General features: G+C 43.6%; 1 protein-coding gene across 1 annotated transcript in view; it reads left to right on the top strand.

Annotated features, from left to right (window-relative positions):
- Positions 1–22,410, top strand: part of Arp5 (Actin-related protein 5) — a 67,527-nt gene that overhangs the window by 43,577 nt on the left and 1,540 nt on the right. Inside the window, exons 10-17 of the mRNA XM_037413801.2 lie at positions 5,426–5,554; positions 7,182–7,274; positions 7,856–7,916; positions 8,074–8,099; positions 8,200–8,300; positions 11,797–11,874; positions 17,887–18,004; positions 20,782–20,893. Coding sequence (XP_037269698.1) covers positions 5,426–5,554; positions 7,182–7,274; positions 7,856–7,916; positions 8,074–8,099; positions 8,200–8,300; positions 11,797–11,874; positions 17,887–18,004; positions 20,782–20,893 — 718 coding nt within the window. The remainder of the gene's footprint in view (positions 1–5,425; positions 5,555–7,181; positions 7,275–7,855; positions 7,917–8,073; positions 8,100–8,199; positions 8,301–11,796; positions 11,875–17,886; positions 18,005–20,781; positions 20,894–22,410) is intronic.

The following is a 22,410-nucleotide window of genomic DNA, read 5'->3' as shown; positions in this document are numbered from 1 at the left end:
TCTGTGCCTATTACCGACTGTTTATTGCCAATTTTTCGCGCATCGCGTGGCCATTGACACAGCTTACTTGAGAAGATATCCCCTTCACATGGGACGAAGACCAGCAGCAGGCATTTCACAAGCTTCGTCAGCGCATGCAAACACCGCCCGTGCTTGACCACTTCGATGAAGACACGCCAACAATACTACATACAGACGCCAGTAATGTGGGTCTTGGAGCAATGCTCCTACAGTCGAAGGACAACATGGAAAAGGTGATCGCCTACGCCAGCAGGACGCTGTCCCGATCAGAAGCTAACTATACTACGATGGAGAAAGAATGTCTTGCAATAGTGTGGGCAGTCCTGAAGTTTCGTCCTTATTTGTACAACCGCCCATTCACCGTTATCAGCGATCACCACTCGCTCTGTTGGTTAATCAACTTGAAAGATCCGTCTGGCCGTCTTGCATGCTGGAGTCTTCGGCTCCAGCCCCGCCGCGGTGGTCTAGTGGCTAAGGTACTCGGCTGCTGACCTGCAGGTCTTGGGTTCAAATCCCGGCTGTGGCGGCTGCATTTCCGATAGAAGCGGAAATGTTGTAGGCCCGTGTGCTCAGATTTGGGTGCACGTTAAAGAACCCCATGTGGTCGAAATTTCCGGAGCCCTCCACTACGGCGTCCCTCATAATCATATGGTGGTTTTGGGACGTTAAACCCCACATATCAATCAATCAATGAGTCTTCGGCTCCAAGAATTTGACTTCACTGTTGCCTACAAGTCGGGAAAACGACACACTGATGCCGACTGTCTTTCTCGCTCTCCTGTTGGGACGGCATCCCCAGATGACGACACACCCTTTTTGGGAATTGTGGTCTCTGCCGCCTTTTCTCAACAGCAGCCAGACGACCCTGAACTGCTACCACTCATAAATTACCTACAAGGGCGAACGAATAACGTGCCGAAGTTATTTTCGAGAGGGCTGCCGTCGTACTGCTTGCAAAATGACATGTTTTATAAGAAGAACTCCTCACCCGCCGGGAGCAGCTGCTTGCTCGTCATTCCTTCTTCGCTTCGCCGTGAGGTACTGCAAGCATGCCACAACGAACCTACTGCTGGTCACTTGGGCTACGCAAGAACATTGGCGAGGATAAGGCAAAACTATTACTGGGCAAGACTTGCCGGAGTTGTCAAAACTTACGTGCAGGCGTGTCTAGATTGCCAGCGTCGTAAACCACCATCCATCAAACCAGCCGGCCTGCTGCAGCCTGTCCGAGTGCCGGCGACACCGTTCGCACAAATTGGCATGGATTTTCTGGGCCCCTCCCCAAAGTCTGCCACTGAAAACAGGTGGATAATTGTCGCCACAGATTACCTGACTCGATACGCTGTTACGAAAGACGGCGACGCCAACACGGTCCCGAAGGCGCCACTGCTTTGAATTTTACCGGGAAGGTCACCAGCCGTGTGGTAGCGTAGGTTTCTGAGCTCACGACTGCTTCTGCGCAGAGCTGATAGACGAGCGGACGAGACGACGGTGAGTTAAACAAGGTTTATGTACAGCATATATACAGAGGCGTTACAAATTCGGCACTGGGGCCGACAGAGACGCGAAGAGCCGAGCTCTTCTCTATAACACATAGCTCTACTCTCAAATGGGTCTGCTCACACATAGCTCAACTCTCTATCACATAGCTCTCTTCCCTGACACACAGCCCAACTCTCTATCACATAGCTCTACTGCGACACACATGTCTGCTCTCACATAGGACTGCTTTTATATGCGCCGGGTGGATTCTTTGAGAAACCAAATGTCCAACCAGAAGCGCCGCTGGTCGTGAGGTCAGACTCCTCCAATGGGGGTCGCCGCTGGGCCGTATCATTCTTTCTCATCGAATCTGGAGAGGCTGCGCTGCAGGTGGCTGCACCCAAGGACGAGTGACGTCGCCAGGCATTGCGTCAGACCTGCCAGACAGGAAGGCGCCGCCGGTTGCTGGCTCGACGGGCTGCTCGAGTGACTCACTGCACGTGCGCGCCAGAAAGGCGGCGTCGCGGGTTTACGCTGTTGAGTTGTTCGCGTCAGGCGGGCTCGCGGGCTGGCCTTGACACAGATTTCCTTTTTCCGAGGCATGGACGTTCGCTGCGGACTCGCAGGCATAACAACGCGGAGACAGGCGGTCTGCCACGCGCAACAGCAGCTGAAGCGGCGCAATTTTTCATCGAAGCCATCGTTTTAAGACACGGTGCTCCCGCAACAGTCATCATCGACAGAGGTACTGCGTTCATGGCCCAGCGTTTAGACACCATTTTCCGACTAAGTGGTACAGCTCACAGGAAGACAACGGCGTATCATCCCCAGACCAACGGGCTCACCCAACGTCTCAACAAGACACTAGCTGGCATAATAAGCATGTATGTAGATGTAGAGCACAATAACTGGGATGACATATTGCCCTACGCCACATTTGCGTACAACACGGCTCGTCAGGAGACCACTCGGAAGACACCCTTCAGTTTCTTTTACGGACGCGAAGTCAGACAACGTTAGACGCGATGCTCCTTCATGAAAATGATGGTAATGAGACGGACGTCGAACAGTTTACCCAGTGAGCAGAGGAAGCCAGACAACTTGCCAGGTTGCAAATAACCAAACAACAAGACGATGACGCCAAACGTGACAATCTCCGGCACAGAACCGTCACATACAACGTGGGTGACAAAGTGTGGGTCTGGACAGCTATTCGTCAGTGTGGGCTCTCCAAAAAGCTGTTGCAAAAGTACTTCGGACAGACCGTACAAGGTTCTGCGACGCATCAGTGACGTCAACTACGAGGTTGTTCCGGACGGCGTTCAGTGTTCAAAGCGCCGCAGACATTCACTAGAGATTGTACACGTGCTTCGGATGAAGCCTTACTTTCAGTGACTAACGCTGCAGTTTTGGTTTTACCTTGCTTTTGGAAGGTTTAACATCGGGGCGATGTTTTTTTAAAGGGCGAATAATGACGCGTGTATGTGCCAGTAGCGGTGACAACGAAGCAGGGCGAGTGTCCTTGGCCGAGAGCTGAGACGAAGAAGACGTTGCAGTCTTTGTCCCTTGATCGATAAAGTGTATTTGTTCAATTTGCTTTGTATGCTCGTCGATTCCGCGTCATCACAATACGTTTGCTTATACTGCTGTGCAAGAGACCACAGACTTAAGCTCATTCAAGCTTGTTTGTGGCCGTTACGTCACAACACCATTAGACGCTATGCTACCCGTAGACCAAGACACCAGCGGAAATGACAGCGTTGACGACTTTCTTCAGAAAGCTGAGGAAGCCCGCCCGCTTGCACGGAACCGCATTTGCACGCAGCAAGATACCGCCGCTCGCCGCTACAACCAAGGTCGAAGGAACGTCCACTATTAACCAGGCGATTATGTATGGGTTTGGACACCGAACCGACATTGTGGGCTCTCGTAGAAGTTATTATGACGCTACTTTGGCCCTTACAAAGTTGTGCGCTGCCTCAGTGACATAATTTATGAGGTAGTTTTTCAAAGCTCTCATACCAGTTTAAACCGACGACGTCCACGTCCAGAAGTAGTCCACATAGTACGGATGAAACCATACCACGTTCGGAGTTATGAACACTTCGAACATTTATTTATTATCTACAACAGTGCAGGTTCTTTTTTTGTTGTTGTTGATGTGACCATCTTTCTCCATGGTCATCTCCAGCATCGTAGTCAATCGACCGGGATGGTCGCTCTTGGAAATGGGGGAATCGACACAAGGTAGGCTGGCAACTATAGTGGTCAGCCTCTGAGGAGGATAATGAAGTAGTTCTGTGGGCGCGTGCTCTGGTGTTCACTTTTGGCCTTTTGTACCGAAAGTAAATGCCCTGTTTTGTGCCCACGTCCCTGTGTCCTTGTGACAATACTACGTATTTATAGCCGTTTCGGCCCAAGTAAAATTTTGTTGCAGTTGGCTTTTAACCTTGAAGTAAAGCTTTGTGGCAGTCAAATATCTCCTGGGTAAGTGTTTCATGGCTTAGCATTCCTTTACTGCTGTGAAATCACCTTTACAGGGGGTTACATGCAAACTAATGTACACAGGTGTTTTTGCGGCTTAGCACTCCTCTGCTCCAATAAAACCACCTTTACAGGGGTTACAGCTGGGTTAATATACGTTTATTTGTTCGAATCGTATTGAGTTTGCATACTGTAGTATTCTTGAAAATATTTGAAGCGTTTAAATAATCACGCAAGCCTAGTTATATGGCATTTAATGTGGTGTTTTGCATCACTGGATGTTTCGTTGTTTAGATATTTCATTTGTAGTCGGCCACGACGCCTCACACGCAGGCTTGGCCCACACGAGCATTAACTATTGCGTAAACTGAAGAAAACATGTATGTATGTATTTATACATTTTGCTGACCGAACTTCTTGCACAGCTTCAACAGAATTGCACTTGATGTGTCTAACTGAGTGTAGTCAGATCTGCCTAGGCATCACAACAACATGGTGGCCTACAGCATTCTGTGTGGCAAAGTGCACTGTATGCGCTTGTTACTGTGGCTTGGTGTGATCGCTGCTCTCGCTACCATGTTCTACTTTTTCGGCTACACCAACAGACTGCAAGTTTTATTCCGCAGGCTTCGTGGCGTTGAACTGCCAGTAAAATACTTCCCATTTTCCCGTAAAGCTAGCGATGTTGGTATTCCATGTCATCAGTGTTAAGTACGAAGACTACTGTAATGAACCTACTGTGGTTGCTATCGCATCATCCATCGTGAAAACAAGCATTTTACATACAAATCCACAGTGTGCCTACGTGGCCTAGCACTTCCATGACCATAATCACATTTAATGCAAGCACTGTGTGCAGATATGCGACATGGATGCTATTTACATTGGGGTGTCACACATACCTTTCCTATCTCATCGCTGCAGGCTCAATGGTGACACATCGGAACAGGACAAGCACTCTCCAACTATTTTTAGCAATGCGTTTGCAGCACAATCCACAATGTGCAGGCATGCTGTCACGCTAGCAAATTGTCGCGCTAGACAGCCACTTTAGTCGCATACAGAATCGTCTGCCGCAGCACCCTATGCATGGCTGCTTGAAGTAGTTCGCATAAAGATTGCTTGGGGCGCCCTTTTACGAAAAGGGTGCATTTCGAAACATGGACTTGGCTGACAACCTAAGTATTTTCATGGGAAGCTCATCCATTTTTCATCAACCATTCAACTATTTTTGATCAACAATGGCTCAATGATCAACAATTGTTGATCAGTGAGCGTGGTTGCACATGAGTGGGAAAGCATTACGTAATTATTCATGGCAATTTGAACAAGAATAGATCTGTGTTTCACTGAAGGAAGTTAATATTTAATAAACAGTATGAACTTATGTTATGTTCTCTTGCGCCTGCAACTCATCTATGTTGTTTGCCTTTTGTAGAGCACATTGCAAGAGTTGGGATTCTCCAGCATTGAAGAGCTTGGCTTTGTCATCAACGAGCTACGGCGACAAGTCCAGCAAGTGAAGAATACGCTTGCCAGTGGGAATAATGTAGACCCTGATCTCATGGCAAGTCACTCGTGTTCCACAAAAATAACTTTCTGCTTGAACTGTGGGAATAACTGGGAACATTTGCATGATACGGAAAGAAGCAGTTGTAGAAAATTATTTACTATTTATTTTACATTCTTGTGTATCATAAATTCTTTATATTGGTTAATCCTATCTGGATGATGGTGGCTTAGCAGTGTCTGGGACAGTGATGACAAGAAGAATGCGAACGAAGGTCACTTCCAATTCTTCTCCTAATTCCCTCAGACCTTATCTGTAAAACTTTGGTAGTGTGCAAAGTCAAATTATTATAGAATGAGACAAACCTATTCTTGACTTTATCATTGAAAACCCGATACAGAACAAACCTCTAATAATGAGATTCTTGGCCAGTATTGTTTTTTATTCGCAAGAAATATCTTGGCAAGGGCTCCCAAGGTAAAAATGTAATGTAATTAGACAGTTATATTTTACCGTTAGCGTTATAGCGGGGGTTAAGGGAAAAGCGTTACCATGCCGCACATGTTCATTCCAGACACCACCTTATAGTTTAGCGGGATAGCGAATACGTTGTTTACGTGCGTGCCCCAGTTTGGACGGTGGCGCCACCTATCAGAGAGCAAGTTAAAGAACAGTCAAAAGGGGGAAAAGAAAACAAGAATGTTTGCCTGTGTCACCACGTAATGCAATGTTATAAGTTTTATTTAGTAATCACAAGGAAAAACATTTATGTAGCTGATTTGTTTACATCGATCTTCTATCTAGGCCTAGAAACATTCGAAATGAGAAGCTCTCTCAAAAGCTATGCTAACTTACCCATAATACTCTGTCATCTACCCTAACTGAAAGCAAGTGAAGCCATTTTAAAACGTCGTTTGCTGTGAACAAAGTGAATCTTTCAACAACTATGCCAAAATTACATCAAAGCGGCTGTGTAAAATGCCGCCATGTTTTACTTGTAGTACGTAAACCGCACTAACACGGTAATGTTAAATCTGAAAAAAAAAAAAAAAAGGGTCACATACGTTACTGCACATAGGCACTTCCATCCCGGTAAGCCGCTATCCCTCTAAGCCCGTTAAACTATAATTGCCTATTAACTGCTAGCATGTGCATGCAGCCCTTGCCACAATGTCGCTAATAGGATCATTAAAGAAAGGCAGAAGTTCAAGAAAATATGGAAGCTCGAAGAGATGAAAAATGTGTAAACACAGGGTGTTGCAGGCTCTAGCAGCGTTGCGTGTTCAAAAATTTCCATCTCTAATGGTACTATTGTAAGCCACTGTTGTATACAAAACTTAGTAGTGCAGGAGTTGTGAAAGCATGCAGCCTGGAGTAGTTGAGGGATCGATGTTCATATTCCTGTCCACCCACAAGCAGAATGTATTCTTCAACTGAACTCTGAATGCTTATGCTGCAAAGCGCTCAAACTTCTTGTGCGCTTTCTGCATTTAGGTATGAACTTTTGTGCACAGGCATGCATTTCTTCTGTTTCTGCTGGCTCTTTTTCAAACTGTTGTGTATACTTGCATGTTACTGGAAGGCACTACTTCTCTTTTTTAGTATGTCTTAACTTGAACTGAACTGTTATGGTAAAGTAAGGTTGCCATTTGTAAATGATTTTGTTTTTGTTTGTTCATGACAGGAGTGCGCAATGAAGCGATTTTGCTCAGATCTAGATCCTCGTTTCTTTACGGAACCTGATGCATGGATATCAGCGGTTAGAAAGAGAAGGGAGGTTAGTACATTTTATGCACCATTCCTTTTTTTTTCTTCATTCTTGCACATCCTTACTTTTTGGGCATCAAGTTTTGCAAAATTTGGCACAGATATGTACCTGCCAAGTCTCTTGGATTGGCCAGGAGACTCCTGGATTTCGATCATTTCTTCCGTTTATTTGTAGGACTGTGTTTGCAGTGAATCTTGGAAGATACGTCAAAGTCCTCATGAACTTGCTGCAATGTGGCCTTCTCGTTATTTTCTGAATGAGAACACAGCACAAACAAGCAAAAATGATAGTGTATGTAACAGCATTGGAAAAGGTATAGGATATGGTTTTTTGTGTCATTTGCTTTGTCAATTTCTCATGTTTTTTCACCATTCAAATAGTACATCAAGTTGCAAGGTGTTACTATTCATGGGCATTATGTACATCACCTAAATTAGGTCTTAATACCGGGTTAGACTGTTTTATAATTTTGTCAAGTTCCTACAATGCTCTTTCACAAAGCAGTGAATTCTACTTCGGGGGAAAAAGGGCACTGCTTTCTGACAGCCTTGGCAGATCTTGGGTAATGTTTATGGCTCTGCTCTCTGCAGGATCTGAAAGAAAAGAAGATACTGCAACAGCAAATGTTTCTGGAGCGTGCACACAATGCTGGTATATATAAGAAATTCTGTGCTTTTTAGGTGAACTGTATGATGCAGCATGTTTGCATTGTTTTCTTGTTTAACATTTTTTCTTGACATATATTTAGCTGCCTGTTGATATTTTGTTTATATAGGTGGGCATATTTTTATTTATTTATTTTTTTCAGGTCAGAAAGGAAAATCAAAAAAGAGGGTGAGTGTGAAATGATACAGCATTTGCTGTCTGCAGTAGCTGGTATTCACATTATTTTATGGGGGCACCATTTTTATTCATTCTTATTTGAAATGTTTAGGAGTCCCAGTTTTCGGACAGTGAGCTTGACGATGCAGATTATGCAGAGGAAGGAGAAGAGGTGGAAGAGATTATTGCCGAGTTTGAGAGGGAGTTCAAAAAGTAAGGTTTTACTTTTCTACTCATTATAAAGTTCAGCTTGGGCATGAATGATGTGTAACTCACCACAGTAGTCTATTGGCTATGGTGCTTGACTGCTGACTTGAAGGTCGCACAGAGGCCGCATCTCTGATGGAAGCAAAAATGGTTGAGTCATGTGTACTTTGATTTACGTGCATGTTGAAAAACCTCAAGTGGTCAAAACTTTCGAACCTCTCCACTACAGCATCCCTTATAATGATATTGTGGTTTTGGTACGTTAAACCCCATCAGTTATTATTAGTGAATCATATGCAACTACCAGGCTACTATGGCTACTCCCAGGCTACTTTGTGAATTGAACAGAAGCAGCTAGACCTGATACTATAGCCAAAGGATCAGAGCCAGCATGCTAATAAATACACTAAAAGGCATGGAAGCACAAATGCGAATTCAGACCCAAAGTATTCCCATAATTAAACTACCATATTGGGAAATTTTCTGGTACAGTAGAATCATAATGATATGATTACGGTTGATATGAATTTCGCGATGATGCAAATTCGAAGGTTGCTTTGAATGAATTATATTATATAAAATATGTTGATTCGGTGTTACATCAACGATTTCTCCAGCCACCGCGAATGATATTAATGCGCGATTGACCGCTGCGCGTGAACTGCACAACTTGGCTTGTCTGGGGGAGGAAGGCCTGTTCACACTGGGCCATGAAGGCAGTGAACGTGGCAAAACTCACGAGAATTTCCCTTGCTTCGCCACCTAGGTGGCCGGAAATAAATCGGCCCGAGACCAACTTTTCCCCCACGCGATAGCAGATCGCCTTTTAGCTTTGTGGCTTTCGCTACACTGGCTGCATTAGCTCTCAAACAAGGTAATGTAAACGAGCTGCAAATTGAACGTGGCTGCAAAGGCATCGCCGGTGGCTCGCGCCTGCGCAATTGCGAACTACCCACACAGCACGACAAAGCTCACGGACTTGACAAGGATGCGTTCATCGAGAGCTTGGTTTAGATTATGGTTACCGCGAACACCAGATGTAGAAGAAGGTGCAGCAGCAGTGAGTCGGCATGCCGTAACCTGTCTCGCTTTTCTACCGCCGGCTGAATCTGTCGCCGCCGCTGCTGGTGCATCCGCTTGTGTCATTTCTGCTGGCATATCTCCTGAAACAATGTTTGTACAAGTGTAAACTGTTGTTTTTGTTGCTTTGAATGCATAACTAGAACTCGGTACGAATTTTAATGCTCAGGAAATGTGCCAAATGGAATGAATTCCGAAGCGGTGAAGGCGGTGGCGGTCGGCAGAACAGATGTGATAATTTTCGACGGGTGCGAATGTGGTTTTACGGCCACTCTGTCATATTCACTTAAATTATCCCGTGTGACTGTTTTCTTGTTTTTTGTGTTTTTTTTGCCGACCTCGCGAGGTGTTTTTCTGGCGACTTAAGCAGCGAAGCGAGTGAATTTCTAATATGTTTTGCCGCTTTCCCTCCCTTTGATGTCAAATGTCAATGCGTTTTAACTCTTTCGTTATGTGAAAATGGTTATTCTTTATATGTCTCAGGAAGATTGTTTTTGTCAGTTTGAAAAGAACTAAAGCACGCATTGCAACATACCAAGTTTTACTCAATGAAATGCTCTTTCCAAAAAATATATGCTCTGGAGCAACAAAAATATTTTGGAGTGAATAAAAATGTGAAAAGTGTGTGATTTTCGGTTTCCAGCTGGTAAACAGTACAATAAAAAACACTAAATACAAAAATATTCATAACAAATAATATTGAGAATATACATTTTGAAGATAAATGACCCAAGAACAGTATGTTTCTATTCAAATAGACAAAGAAAATCAGAACTGAGGTGCTGCTTCCTTGCTTGTGCCTTGTGGTGAAGCTTTGCTTGGTTTTTTGGGAGACACAAGTGAACTCGTACACTTTTCTCGGTGTTTTTTTTTTTGTGATAAGAGCCTTCAGGTTTTTTAATATAGGCAGATGCCCATGATGTGAAAAATTCCTCTATAAATCAAATGTCCTATGAACTTTGCTATTTTGTCTAGCGTCACTTCTATCCATGAACCAGCTTACTCTGCATAGGTTGAGATATGCATCCAAGCATATTTCTTAGCATTTTGTACATCGTATCAAAGAAAGAAGAATATCACCCGCAGTTCTAAAATGTTTCGTACTGCTCCATAGTCAGAGCCAAGATGTGCTCCCGTGGTCTTGATGTCGTTAGGAGAAGCTCTGCAGCTGGCGCCAGCACACCGCTCCCTGGTGAAGTGTCGACCTCATAAGCAACCAGACTAACTATAGGATTGCGCACAAAGGTCCGCAGCTATGCACATGCAGAGGAGGAGACAACTTGACATCGTAAACAAAACAAACCCATGAACGGCAGCAGATGTCTGAGGCTGACGCAAAACACCGTAGCCATAAAACTTAAAGCTGAGGTGCTGTCATCCTCAAACTCTAAACTCTCCTCACTCAATTCAGGTGTGGCAGTTTCGAGCGGCACGTGTGTTTTTCAGCGCTAGTGCACGCCCATGCACGCGTGACGATGACGCCATAGGAGCGACTAGTGATACTAGATGCAAACCTGTGTCTAATATAACAATACAAGCAAAACCAAAGCTGCTGAAAACTGGCTGAGAAGGCCTCCTCAACTCTTTCAACATGCGGCGGACCTTTGGAAATATTATTTGTATAATAAATTTTCCCCGACTCCTAGCAACCGCTCTCTATTGAATAGCTGGCATAAATTCCTGGCAATTATTACTGCTCAACACTGCCAAATTGCAAAGCTCACACTTTAATTCAATATTTGGCTTGCAAAGATCCTTTTATTACATAATTTCGATGTTACAGTAGCATAATCACAAGGGAGATGCACTTTTGTCAAGTTCACCAGCCTTGTGCATATTTCCAACAACACACGCACATTGGCGTGCACAAAGGTCTGCCAAAAATCACCATGTTGCCAAAACGGGCTAATTCAGATTGATCCTGAAAGTTGAGTGGCTGGACTAAATACCAGAAAGTGCTGGGAACACCAGAAGCAAATTTAAAATGCCAAAATCGACAATCCACAATGTCGATCACTGGTGATCGATTTGAATAGGCGTGGTAACACAAGAGTTAAGCACCAGCAGCATGAGTGAGGAAACCGCAGCACTTAATTATTTAGAGGCAGTGAAGGCAGGAAAGTTCGAAAGAGCACCATGAACTTTTTTCAGTGAGAAGTAGTTGACCCCAATAAAGTTCTTGTTCACCTTCATGAGTTTTTGGTTCAAACAAATTCAGGATGGTACGAATATTTTACGTGCTCCCTTCGAATTCGTATCATCGAGATCCTACTGTATGTCTGAGAGAGTCCTAAAAAGTAGCTGTTTTCTTAAGTGGAACCCACAGTTTTTGTTTGCCTGTGATACATATTATTGAGGGCCTCACTATTAATTTGAGGTAGCATGGTGTCTTGAACAATTTCATTATTGGTCTTTGTTTCAGAAAACAACTTGGTGCTGATCAAGTAGGTACAAGCATTGCAGAGCATTATCAACTTCAACTAGGAACGGAAAGGATCAGGTTTGTTTGAGCCTATACAACTGTCTTTTTAAAACCTTTGCGCACTCTTGTCGTGAAATGTCCTTTTTTTTTCTTCAGAGTACCAATGACCTGTGGCAGTCATTTTATTATTTTTGTTTGTATGCTGTGCTGCTACAAGGTGCAAGTTTACATGAAAACTTGTGGTTGCCAGGAAATGCAAAATGCAGGGATTTTAGTATGTTGGCATGGAGTCAAGTACAGCTTCGTTCATGGTGAATTTTATGTCAACCGTGGAAATGTAGGGTTTCTGAAAGTTTCTTCCCTTTTAGTGAAGTAAGACTCTGAAGTACCATTGAGTCATGTTCACAGTATGAAAATTGCTCTCTCACACACACACAAAAAAAAAATTGGGGCCTCTTGCATATGTGGTTGTGCTTCTGAATCACATTTTTCTTTGTCCCGATTTTTGTAAAATCGTCACAGCTTATTAATGAGAACTATTAAACAATAATGCCAGGAAAAGTAAGGGGATGTTATTCGAAATAATTGTAATGTAAAGGTGAAGAAAGAAAAGTGGACAAAAAGATAACTTGCCACTGGCAGGATCTGCACCTGCGACCTTCAAATAATGCATTCGCTGCTCTACCACTGAGCTACAGTGGCGGTCATCCCCCCGTCCACTTTATAGGGTATATATGCGCATTCAGATGCAACGATGGCGTAGTGGTTAGAGTATCAGCCTTGCATGAAAAAGGTCCGCGCTTTGAATCCTAGCGCTGTGCGATTCCCCAAATGGATTTTTTTTTAAATTATTCACGTGACAATGGAATTACATTAAGGGTCCTGAGGTGCGGTCTTACTGGTAACTACCGCTGATAACGCACTCCCTCACCTTGGTGCAGTATCTGGCCACTAACTCCCACATATATACGGCAATTAACCCTCGGCCCTCAGTCCCCAGTGGCTGCGAAACAACTGACCGTGGTGGTGGTCAGATCTGCGAAGCAGCACAGGGTGCTAAGAATTTCTTGGTCCGGACAGGCCGGCTTTGGAACCTGAACTTGGCAACGTTTAACTCTAGAACCTTATCTAGTCAGGCAAGTCTAGCTGAGCTATTTGTGGAACTAGAGGGTGTTAAATGGGATGTACAGTCGAAACCCGTAATAACAAAACCCCGCGAGTACGAAATCCCCGCGGCAACGAAATACCATATTTCCGGATGCTGACGAAAGTTCATAGAAGCTGATGTATTATGTATCTCGCAGCAACGAAATGTTTTTGGACAGCGATCCCGCATTAACGAATTTTCTACCACCGTGCAGGCCTTATTTTACCCTCCCGTCAAAGGTTAACTGTTAAAAATATGCTCTTATACGTGTTATGCGCACTCAAAATTTGTAAACGTCTGCTTTTGCTGCGCTAACGTGGGTACCCCCACACTGAGAGGGAAAGCACAGGAATTAAGAATCTCGTTTCACAATGGATACTCTGCTCTTATCGAGGAAGCCGGTTTTAGCGTTTATGCAATTAATGATAATCTAACGAGTATCATTACAGAGTGTGCAGTGGAAGTTAGAGATGCAGTAGTTAGACAGGACACAAGCAAGCTATCCCAGGAGACCAAGAACCTAATTGAGAAATGTCAAAGCATGAAAGCCTCAAACACAGCAGACAAAATAGAACTGGCAGAGCTTTTGAAATTGATTAATAAGCTTAAGGTATCTGATGTAAGAAGATGTAAAATAGAGAATTGAACATGCTCTAAAGAACGGAAGAAGCGTCACAGAGGTGAAGAGGAAACTTGCGATAGGCAAAAACCAGATGTATGCACTAAGGGATAAGAAAGGCAAAGTAACTACGAACATAGATAGGATAGTTAATAAAAATAGCAGAAAAGCTTTACAGAGATCTGTACAGTAGCTGGGACAATTACGATGTAAAAACTAACAGTAAACCAGATGACATCCCACCAGTGATAACAGAAGTCAGAAGAAGCCTTGGAGGGAATGCAGAGAGGCAAAGCTGCTGGTGAGGATCAGGTAACATCAGATCTGCTGGAAGACGCAGGACAAATTAGGTTAGAAAAACTGGCCACCCTGTTTACGAAGTGTCTCCTGACGATGAGGGTACCAGAATCTTGGAAGAATGCCGACATCATCTTAATTCATAAGAAAGGGGACATTAAGGATTTGAAGAATTACAGGCCGATCAGCTTGCTGTCCATTGTATACAAGCTATGTGCAAAGTTAATTGCTAACAAAATTAAGACTACATTAAAATATAATCAACCAAAAAAAACAAGCATGATTTTGAATAGGCTACTCAATAATCGACAACATTCATACTATCAATCAGGTGATCGAGAAATGCTCATAATACGCCCAGCCATTATACATAGCCTTCATAGATCACGGTAAGGCATTTGATTCAGAAGAGATATTAGAAGTCATGCAGACGCTGTGGAATCAGGGCATCAACAAAACACATATAAACATCCTGGAAGAAATCTAGAGAGGATAAAGTGCCACCATGGTGCTTCATACAGAAAGTAACAATATCAAAAAAAGAAGGGTGTAAGACTAGGGGATACGATCTCCCGAATGCTATTTACTGCATGCTTACAGAAGGTTTTCGGAAGCCTAGAATGAGAAGACTTAGAAATAAGAGTTAATGGAGAGTACCTTAGTAACCTGGGCTTCGCCGATGACATTGCATTGCTGATTAACTCAGGGGACGAATTGCAACTCATGATATGGAGTTAGACAATTAGAGTAGAAAGGTAGTTTTTAAAATTAATCTGCAGCAAATGAAAGTAATGTACAACAACCTCGGAAGAGAACAGTGCTTCAAAAAAGTAGCAGTGCACTTGAAGCTGTAAAAAAGTACGCATACTTAGGACAGGTAGTAACCGCGAAGCGGAACTACGATATTGAAGTAACTAGAAAAATAAAAATGAGGTGGAGCACATTCGGCAAGCATTCTCAAACCACGACTTGTAGATTGCCACTAAACCTCAAGAGGAAGGTAGAAATACCTGCATCTTGCCAGTACTTACCTACGAAGCAGAAACCTGGAGAATGACCAAGAGGGTTAGACTTATAAGTTGAAGACGACGCAGTGAGCGATGGAAAGAAAAATAATAGGTGTAACCCTAAGGGACAAGAAGAGATTAGTGTGTATCAGGGAACAAACGGGTGTTAAGGACATCATAGTCGACACCAAGAAGAAGAAATGGTCATGGGCTGGGCACGTAGTGTGAAGGCAAGATAACTGCTAGTCATCAAGGATCACATATTGGATTCCAAGAGAAGCCAAGCGGTTGAGGGGAGACGGGAAGTTAGGTGAGCAGATGAGATGGGGAAGTTTGCGGGTATAAAGTGGCAGCAGCAAGCACAGGACCGAGTTGAGTGGCGGAATATGGGAGAGGCCTTTGTCCTGCAGTGGGTGTTGTCAAGCTGACGATGATGGTGATGAATTGTGTACGACGCTTGAGTAGCAGCAGAGAAACAGACGCGGCTTTCCACTGGATGCTGCGAAACGAACCCCTACACTCGGAGCGGCTGACCGCCATGCCTCTGCGCGAGCCAATGTCTCATTTTCAGGTTGAACATCGACATTCTTGTGGCAACCTTCAGTGGCTGTTATTGCTGCTGTGGCTCCCGCTACTTTCGCTCTGCTCTTACTAGTGTCGGCAACCATGCAGTAAAGGCGGGCAACGTTAGGCAAGGCAACTCCTACGTCACGAGGCCCATTTTCAGGCGGGTGAATTGAAGTGCACTAATGCCGTGCGAATCACTAAAATGTGATTTTATTTTTAAAAAAGCATTTCCTTGGTACAAAAGTAGCACTACAAGGTTTCTGGACTGCTATTCTAGCAATCAACATCAAATTAATATTTGCCTTTAGTGTCCCTTTAAGATCCACTCAGAACTTTTTGAAAATGTTTTTGAAGTAATCTTTTCCCTTAACCAAAAAGACTTTACTTTTAAGGTTCCCCCTTTTGCCTTGCCACTGGCAGCAATGACACATCCCATGGAATACACACTACAAAGACATTCTTAACTTCTATTCTAAGAAATGTCAAGCCTTAATAGGCGTTTTTATATGACCATGCCTGTGTGCACTAAACACAAAAACATTTTGGTTAAAAAAAAAAGCTGCTCATGACATAATAGTCTGTCTGTACCCCACATGCAGACGAAGTTCACCATGTTGCCGCAATCACATATTGCAGCCTGCATTGAAGAGAAGCAAGTAGTGACATGGGGAAAGATACGCTACGCTTCTTTAGTGTCTTTGTAACCCTTGTCACATTGCAACACGTGCTCCCCTTCCGGCATACTCGTGAGGGAGGATGTCTGTCTTGCTGGGAGAAAAGCCACTTTGCAGAAGGAAATAAAAATAAAAATGAAATAGTGTGCCCAAGATAAACTTGTATTTCCTGGTGCAATGTGGACCACTGAAACCGATACGAGCTGGCTGCTACCAATGTGGGGCAACCTCGTTGCTTTGCCAAGTCAGCTGAGTTATCCTAGTTAGAAAGCATGTTTCCTCTATGTCTGTTAGTATTGCTATTGCTCTTGTTGCAGTACACTGTTGTTTGAATTGACCCTGCTGGTTGCCTGATCAGATCTAGTTCGTAGATCCTGCATCCCCAACCCGCAGTGCAAGCAATCACAGCCATGGTGGGTTTAATCTAATAATGCATGCAACCTGCAGTGCATATTTAAATAACAATTCATTGCTACTAGAGAAGTAAAATAAACAACATTGGTTGAACTCCACTCTATATATGCAATAAAAATAGGCTTACTTCATTCAACTGGTACATTTAGAGAACCTCTGACACCAGATTTGGAAACTTTATATGCTTATGTTGTCGACAGTCTTGCATGCGGTGGAACTTCTGACCAATTATTAGTGACTAGCATTGCCTTTAAAATAATTGAATTTGGTTTTAAAGCAAGGGCAAGCGCTCGTCTCAGTTATCAGCACCAATTGACATCATCTCTGGTTTGACGTAGACAGAGGCCTCGCGTGACATTGCATGAGTAAGGCAAGTATTGTCGACGTCGGAGAACATTTGCGGGGCGCGTGCAATACCCTGACTGGCACCGGGCGAGGACCATTGTTTGTCACCCCTCCCACTTGGTAGTTGGGCTGCTCTTAAAGGTGGTTTTGGGTGCTTACACCAGGAAGGCTTTTCTTTTTTCTGAAGGGGACAAGTTCAAAGCACCCACATCATTTCATTATTCACTGCCAACGGGTCTCTCTATTTGAAAACAGCGCGTTCAGCGGCATCAGAGCTTGAGTTACATAAGTCTCGGATGCTTCTCCACAGTGGGGCACCAGTCTCTCATGGTATTTAGGTGGGCGTTTTGAATTTATGCAGAATCAGTCTGAATTATTGATGCCAGCATTAATTATATAACACATTTAGGCATTTACGATTCAATTTTGCTATTATCTGATGCAAAGCTTCAAATTGCTTTAAAAAAGTCTCAAACAAAGCTTTCACTGTCAGAGGTTTTTCAAGTGATGAGGTCAATCGATCATGCGTGAGGGTCAATAAGTGACCGTAACGTAGGCAGGCCACACCAGAGAGGGCATCTCTCTTTCGGCGCCACTCTTCCATTTTACTCCTTTCTTTGCTTCAAGATCGAGAAGGTTGTCCTCGTGTCAAGACAGATCGATGGCCCTTCCTGCGTGTCTGGGGAATGGGTTGCATTCTATGTGGGTTAGTAAAAGCAGCAGAGAGACAAGGCAAAAGGGGTGCAATGGGCTTTTCTCTATGTTGTCAGTGTGCTTCCAACAAGTCATAAAATAATCTGGGAGACAAGTAAAAATTGATTCAACCTTACATACCCAGTGCTTTTCTGTGCTGTTTTCAAACGCTGTCGAGGTTATAAGCACAAGTCGCATTTGTACTAGTGTTGAAAATTGACTCAGTAATGAAGTTTTGTTGATTCAGGCATAACATTAAAAGGTCACAAGAATTCAAGAATTTAGAGATTGCTTACTGTGGCTTTTTCTTCTGTGTATGTATTCCAGGGCAACAGAGATTCTTTTTCAGCCAAGCATAATTGGCGTGGAACAGGCAGGCGTTGCCGAGACCTTGGAGTTTGTGTTCTCCAGATACACTAAAGAACAGCAGTCTTTCCTGGCTCAGGTAATAAGTTCACTTTTGTATTCCATGTTTCCATCAATATGACTGCATCGTTCGCGAGAAGAAAAAAAACAAAAAACAGTAGTTATTTATTTTTGTTTTGAAGCAGTGTCATGCTAATAATTGTTCATTATGATAGTTTCGTTTTAATTCAGTAGAATGACTGCTGTAAGTGTTGACAAAACAGATGTAAGGTTCTAGGGCATATCACACTAAGAGACATTGCTTACATGCTTTACATAACTACATTATTCTTAATAGTGTTATCTTCAGGCACCATACAAGTTTATAAACGTTTTTTGTTCTTGTAAGTCATGACCATGAAGTGTTAAAAAAGAAGGCAGAGGACATAAGTCATCGGTTGAATTCAACCCCCTCCATACTCTTTGTATTGATTTAACTGCCACTGTGCTGCATATTGTTCATGAAACACTACCATGGGAATCACTATTTAGCTGAAATACTACCACGTTGACAGTGACAGGGACTTTTGACTAGCCGATTAATTATTTCTTATGCAATTGAACACAATGAAAGGGCCAGAGTTGGGAGCACATAAGATATTTATCAACTTGCAGTAACACACAGAGCAATACAAAAATATCAACAATGGAAACTAAACTAGCACACCTGCACTGTCATTTATTGACCACAACATACTGTAATCTTTCCTTTTTTTCTTCTTTTTATGATATAGTAAAAAGCTCGTTAGTGACTAATTAATTCAGAAAATAGAATCATACTTGCCAAGTATCCCGGATTGGCCGGGAGACACCCGGAATTCGACCGTTTTTTTTCAGGTTGTACGGTTGTCGTTAAAATCTCCCAGAAATCGAAATTTCTGTGCGTGATCTGGCGGCATTGACAAAAAAGCAGCTCAATCGGCTCCAGGCTTTTCGAACCTACCCCATTTTATTATGAGTTTAAAAGGCGTTCATGTAAACGAAGAGTATTATCTCAGTGATGCGAAACCGCGGCAGATATGAATGCTTGAAAATCCCCAAGCCGAATTCCACTATGTTCATTGGGCCTATATTTGAACGTTCCGAAAACATTTCCTAATCGCGGCGGGTGATACGTACTTTAGTACGGAAGCCGTCGAACGATGGCCGAGAGCAGCGTACTCGAAGCTTCGCAAGTACGCGTGCGACCGGCGCACGCACTGTCTTTTACAGTGCGTGTGATTGCCGTTGCCACAACCGCTGTGGACGAAACCGCGGTCGCTCTTGACACGATCATGTATGATGACGACGTAACTGACAGAACCCCGAAAGTGTGCGCTCAACCAGTGCAGCACTGCTTTACGCAAACTCTGCGGCAGATGCTATCTTAGATGGCATAAAACGACTTATTTTTGAAGGCGCGTGCGCAGCCAAGCGCATGGGAGTTGTAAAATGATCTACCATTTGCCGCAACCGCTGCGAACGAAACCGTGGTCGCGGCGACACGATAGCGATCTATGAGCTCCGAGGGCACGCAGCGGTAGGTTAAAGGCAGTAAATACGTAAAAATAAAAAAAGTTACAGTTTCCCTGCAAGCGCGAAGCAATAAGTGCGACAGCAACAACTTGGAATGTATTATTGAAAACGGCAAGCAGATCGAAACGTGCAGCGCACTGCTCACACACAAATGACGCACGAAAACGATACTTGCAGGACGAGAGCGAACTAACAACGTTTACCGCTCAACACGTAACGCACTGTTTAAACAAAAATGATGCATGACACGTAGTCACAGGTACAGATGAGTACAAACTAACAAGTGTCCCAGTTGTTATACCTCGCTGTGTAATAAAGCGTGCTGTTTTCGCAAAAGGGGCCTGTGCAGAGAACGTGACCTTTGTGGCCCCGGCAACTAACACTTTCGTTTCAGTCAAAGCCGAAGGCACATGATTGCACAGGCATCCATCCATCCATGGGGCAAAGTACACGGGAGAGATAAGCAAGCGTCGGCGCATCACAATGAGCGCGGCAGCGAGCGCAGGGGGCTTTTTTTCTTTAAGTGTTCATACATATAGGTACGTATACATATACAGTGAAGAATGACAATGGTGGCGACGGTAAAAAAAAAGAGAAAAAAAGCCTGGACTGTCTATATAATTGCTATCGCAATAAAAAGGGGCCAGACGCATTTCGGCGTTCCTGCCAAAAGAATCTAGTGTTGAGCAAAGCTTTGACCTGCGCTTTTGCGGCAGCCAGCTGCGCCGTCCCGTTTATTCACGTGTGTCCAAAGACGACATACGCAAGTTGTTTTAACTGAAATCGATTCTACTAGTTGTGTTGATCCTTTGAGACTTTCACCTTAGTGAAAAACTCGACCCTCATGTGTTCGGCGGCTCCTATTTATTCACATTACAATTCGGTCTAATGTCTTCCCTTATACTTTCTTTGGCATTATTGTCTGTTAGATCTCATTAATATTGTGTAAAAACACGGAAAAACGAGCCCTTGGCTATACACTACACTTCTTTCCTTATATATATATATATATATATATATATAACTTTCTTTTGTGCATTGATGTGTTTGTTGCAGTTGGAATTCAATGCACTTTAGTGCTGCCTGCTGCCTGGTTAAGTTAGTTGTATGCTATTGAAATAAAAGTTGGTAGGGCTCTCAAGGAAAGTCTAATGTTGCAATGTTTATTTAGTTACTTATTGAAGGGCTCAAGCTTATAATACGTGCTGAAGTACGTAACCATTCCGTAGTAATTCTTTCTCTGGTCACACCGATTTCTCAGTGTTACTGTTGCATACCATGTGTTGGGGTTTCTTTTTGCAGAATGTGTTTGTGACCGGTAGCCCAGCACAGCTTCCAGGTGTTCGTGAACGTTTGTGTGCAGAACTCCTGGCTATGCGTCCCTTTCAGTCTCTCTTCACAATAACATTAGCAAGTAAGTAGAGTGTGCTTGGTCACATATGCTTGAAATTCAGAATCAAGGAAACATTGAAACTAAATGATCACAGTAGTTGCTGGACTAATACCCCTGTGACACGGCCACCACCGAACTCTGTTAAACTCTGTCAATGTAAAGCTCCACTAGTTAGTTCGACGGAGATGAAGTTGTATCAGTGTCACACGGCAATGACAAGGTTGCAATAGTTGCTGCGAGGGAGCTCAGACGGCACTGTTTGAGCTTCACAAAAGTATCCCAATTTCATCTCTGGGTGCTTTTTTTGTCAACCTTCCTTATGCGGTTTTTACAAAAACACAATATTAAATACATCTGAAGGCAACAAAGCATTAAAGATTATTTCAAATAGAAACACATTCGCTATTTGTAGCAATGCTGGCAGCGACACTGGCCACCTTGTGCCTAACGCTATGTTTGTTTATAATTGCGCTGTGCTCGACGACTAGTTGGTTTTGTAGCCCGTGTACCAAAGTTTTTGTGTTTCCTTCCCTCTTGAGCGCATTCCAAGTCACCCTTGAATTAGGTCTGGTCCCATTACCCATTCCTGCAGTCGTCGAAGCAGAGGACAATGATGCAGCGCTGTCAGCCATTCCGCTCCCGGGTCCTCGCAAACACGGCGACAACAACCACATGCATGGACGATGCCCTCCACAATGCGCCAAAGAAATACACGTTATGAGTACTGCAACAAAAGAACGTTTAATATTGCCAAAATGTATTTATTGTTGTCACTGCGGCAGTTTAGTGCTCAAAATTTTTTTCTGACCTGCCGATACTGGCAACGAGAGTATTTTATTCCGCTACAAAGGGAGATCGTCGAACGTCCTTTGCGAAATGCTCCGTTTACCTTTGTTTGCGTAAGGGTTGCCATGTGACACGGACTGCATCTCCCTTGTCGTAAGGACGAAGGAGCTAAACGGTGTTCGCGGGGGCCCATGTGACAGGGGTGTTAGCCTCATCCCAATAGTGATGATGCTAGCAAATATAACTGCTTTGCGAAGGTAACATTGTGATTAACAATGTGCTGGCTACTTTGCCATTCGTACAAGATAGAGGCTGGGTGACCTGCCTGGAAGCTCAGCAGATCCTCTTCTATGTATAATAAAACGTAGTCAGGGCTCCTTTTGCACTTAAATTCACCATTATGTTTTTGCTGAGCCTTTTTTGTCTTTTTTTTCCCCCCCAAGGTGCTGTTGAGTTGTGCAGCTGAATTCTAAAGCTATTATGGTACTTTGGCCTCAAACTGTTTTTAGTCGCTGAAGTAGACCGTCTTTAATGCTTGCAAAAACTAGAACAAATCCTTAAAGGGGCATCAAAAAGCAAAACGATTTTTCGCATGTTAGTGAATTATCATTTCACGATCTCAAAAACACCACTTTTACTGCGACATGATGCTCGGTATACAAGAAAATGTGGACAGAGACGCCACCTTGAGATTTCCACACCAAACACTGTTACAACATAGCAGGCTCATGCAGGGTCATAGAATGCAGGCT

The sequence above is a fragment of the Rhipicephalus microplus genome, unplaced genomic scaffold (assembly GCF_043290135.1).
Source record: "Rhipicephalus microplus isolate Deutch F79 unplaced genomic scaffold, USDA_Rmic scaffold_65, whole genome shotgun sequence".
Taxonomy (NCBI): Eukaryota; Metazoa; Arthropoda; class Arachnida; order Ixodida; family Ixodidae; genus Rhipicephalus; species Rhipicephalus microplus.
The sequence above is the reverse complement of the archived record's forward strand: the minus strand, read 5'-3'. Positions and strand labels throughout refer to the sequence as shown.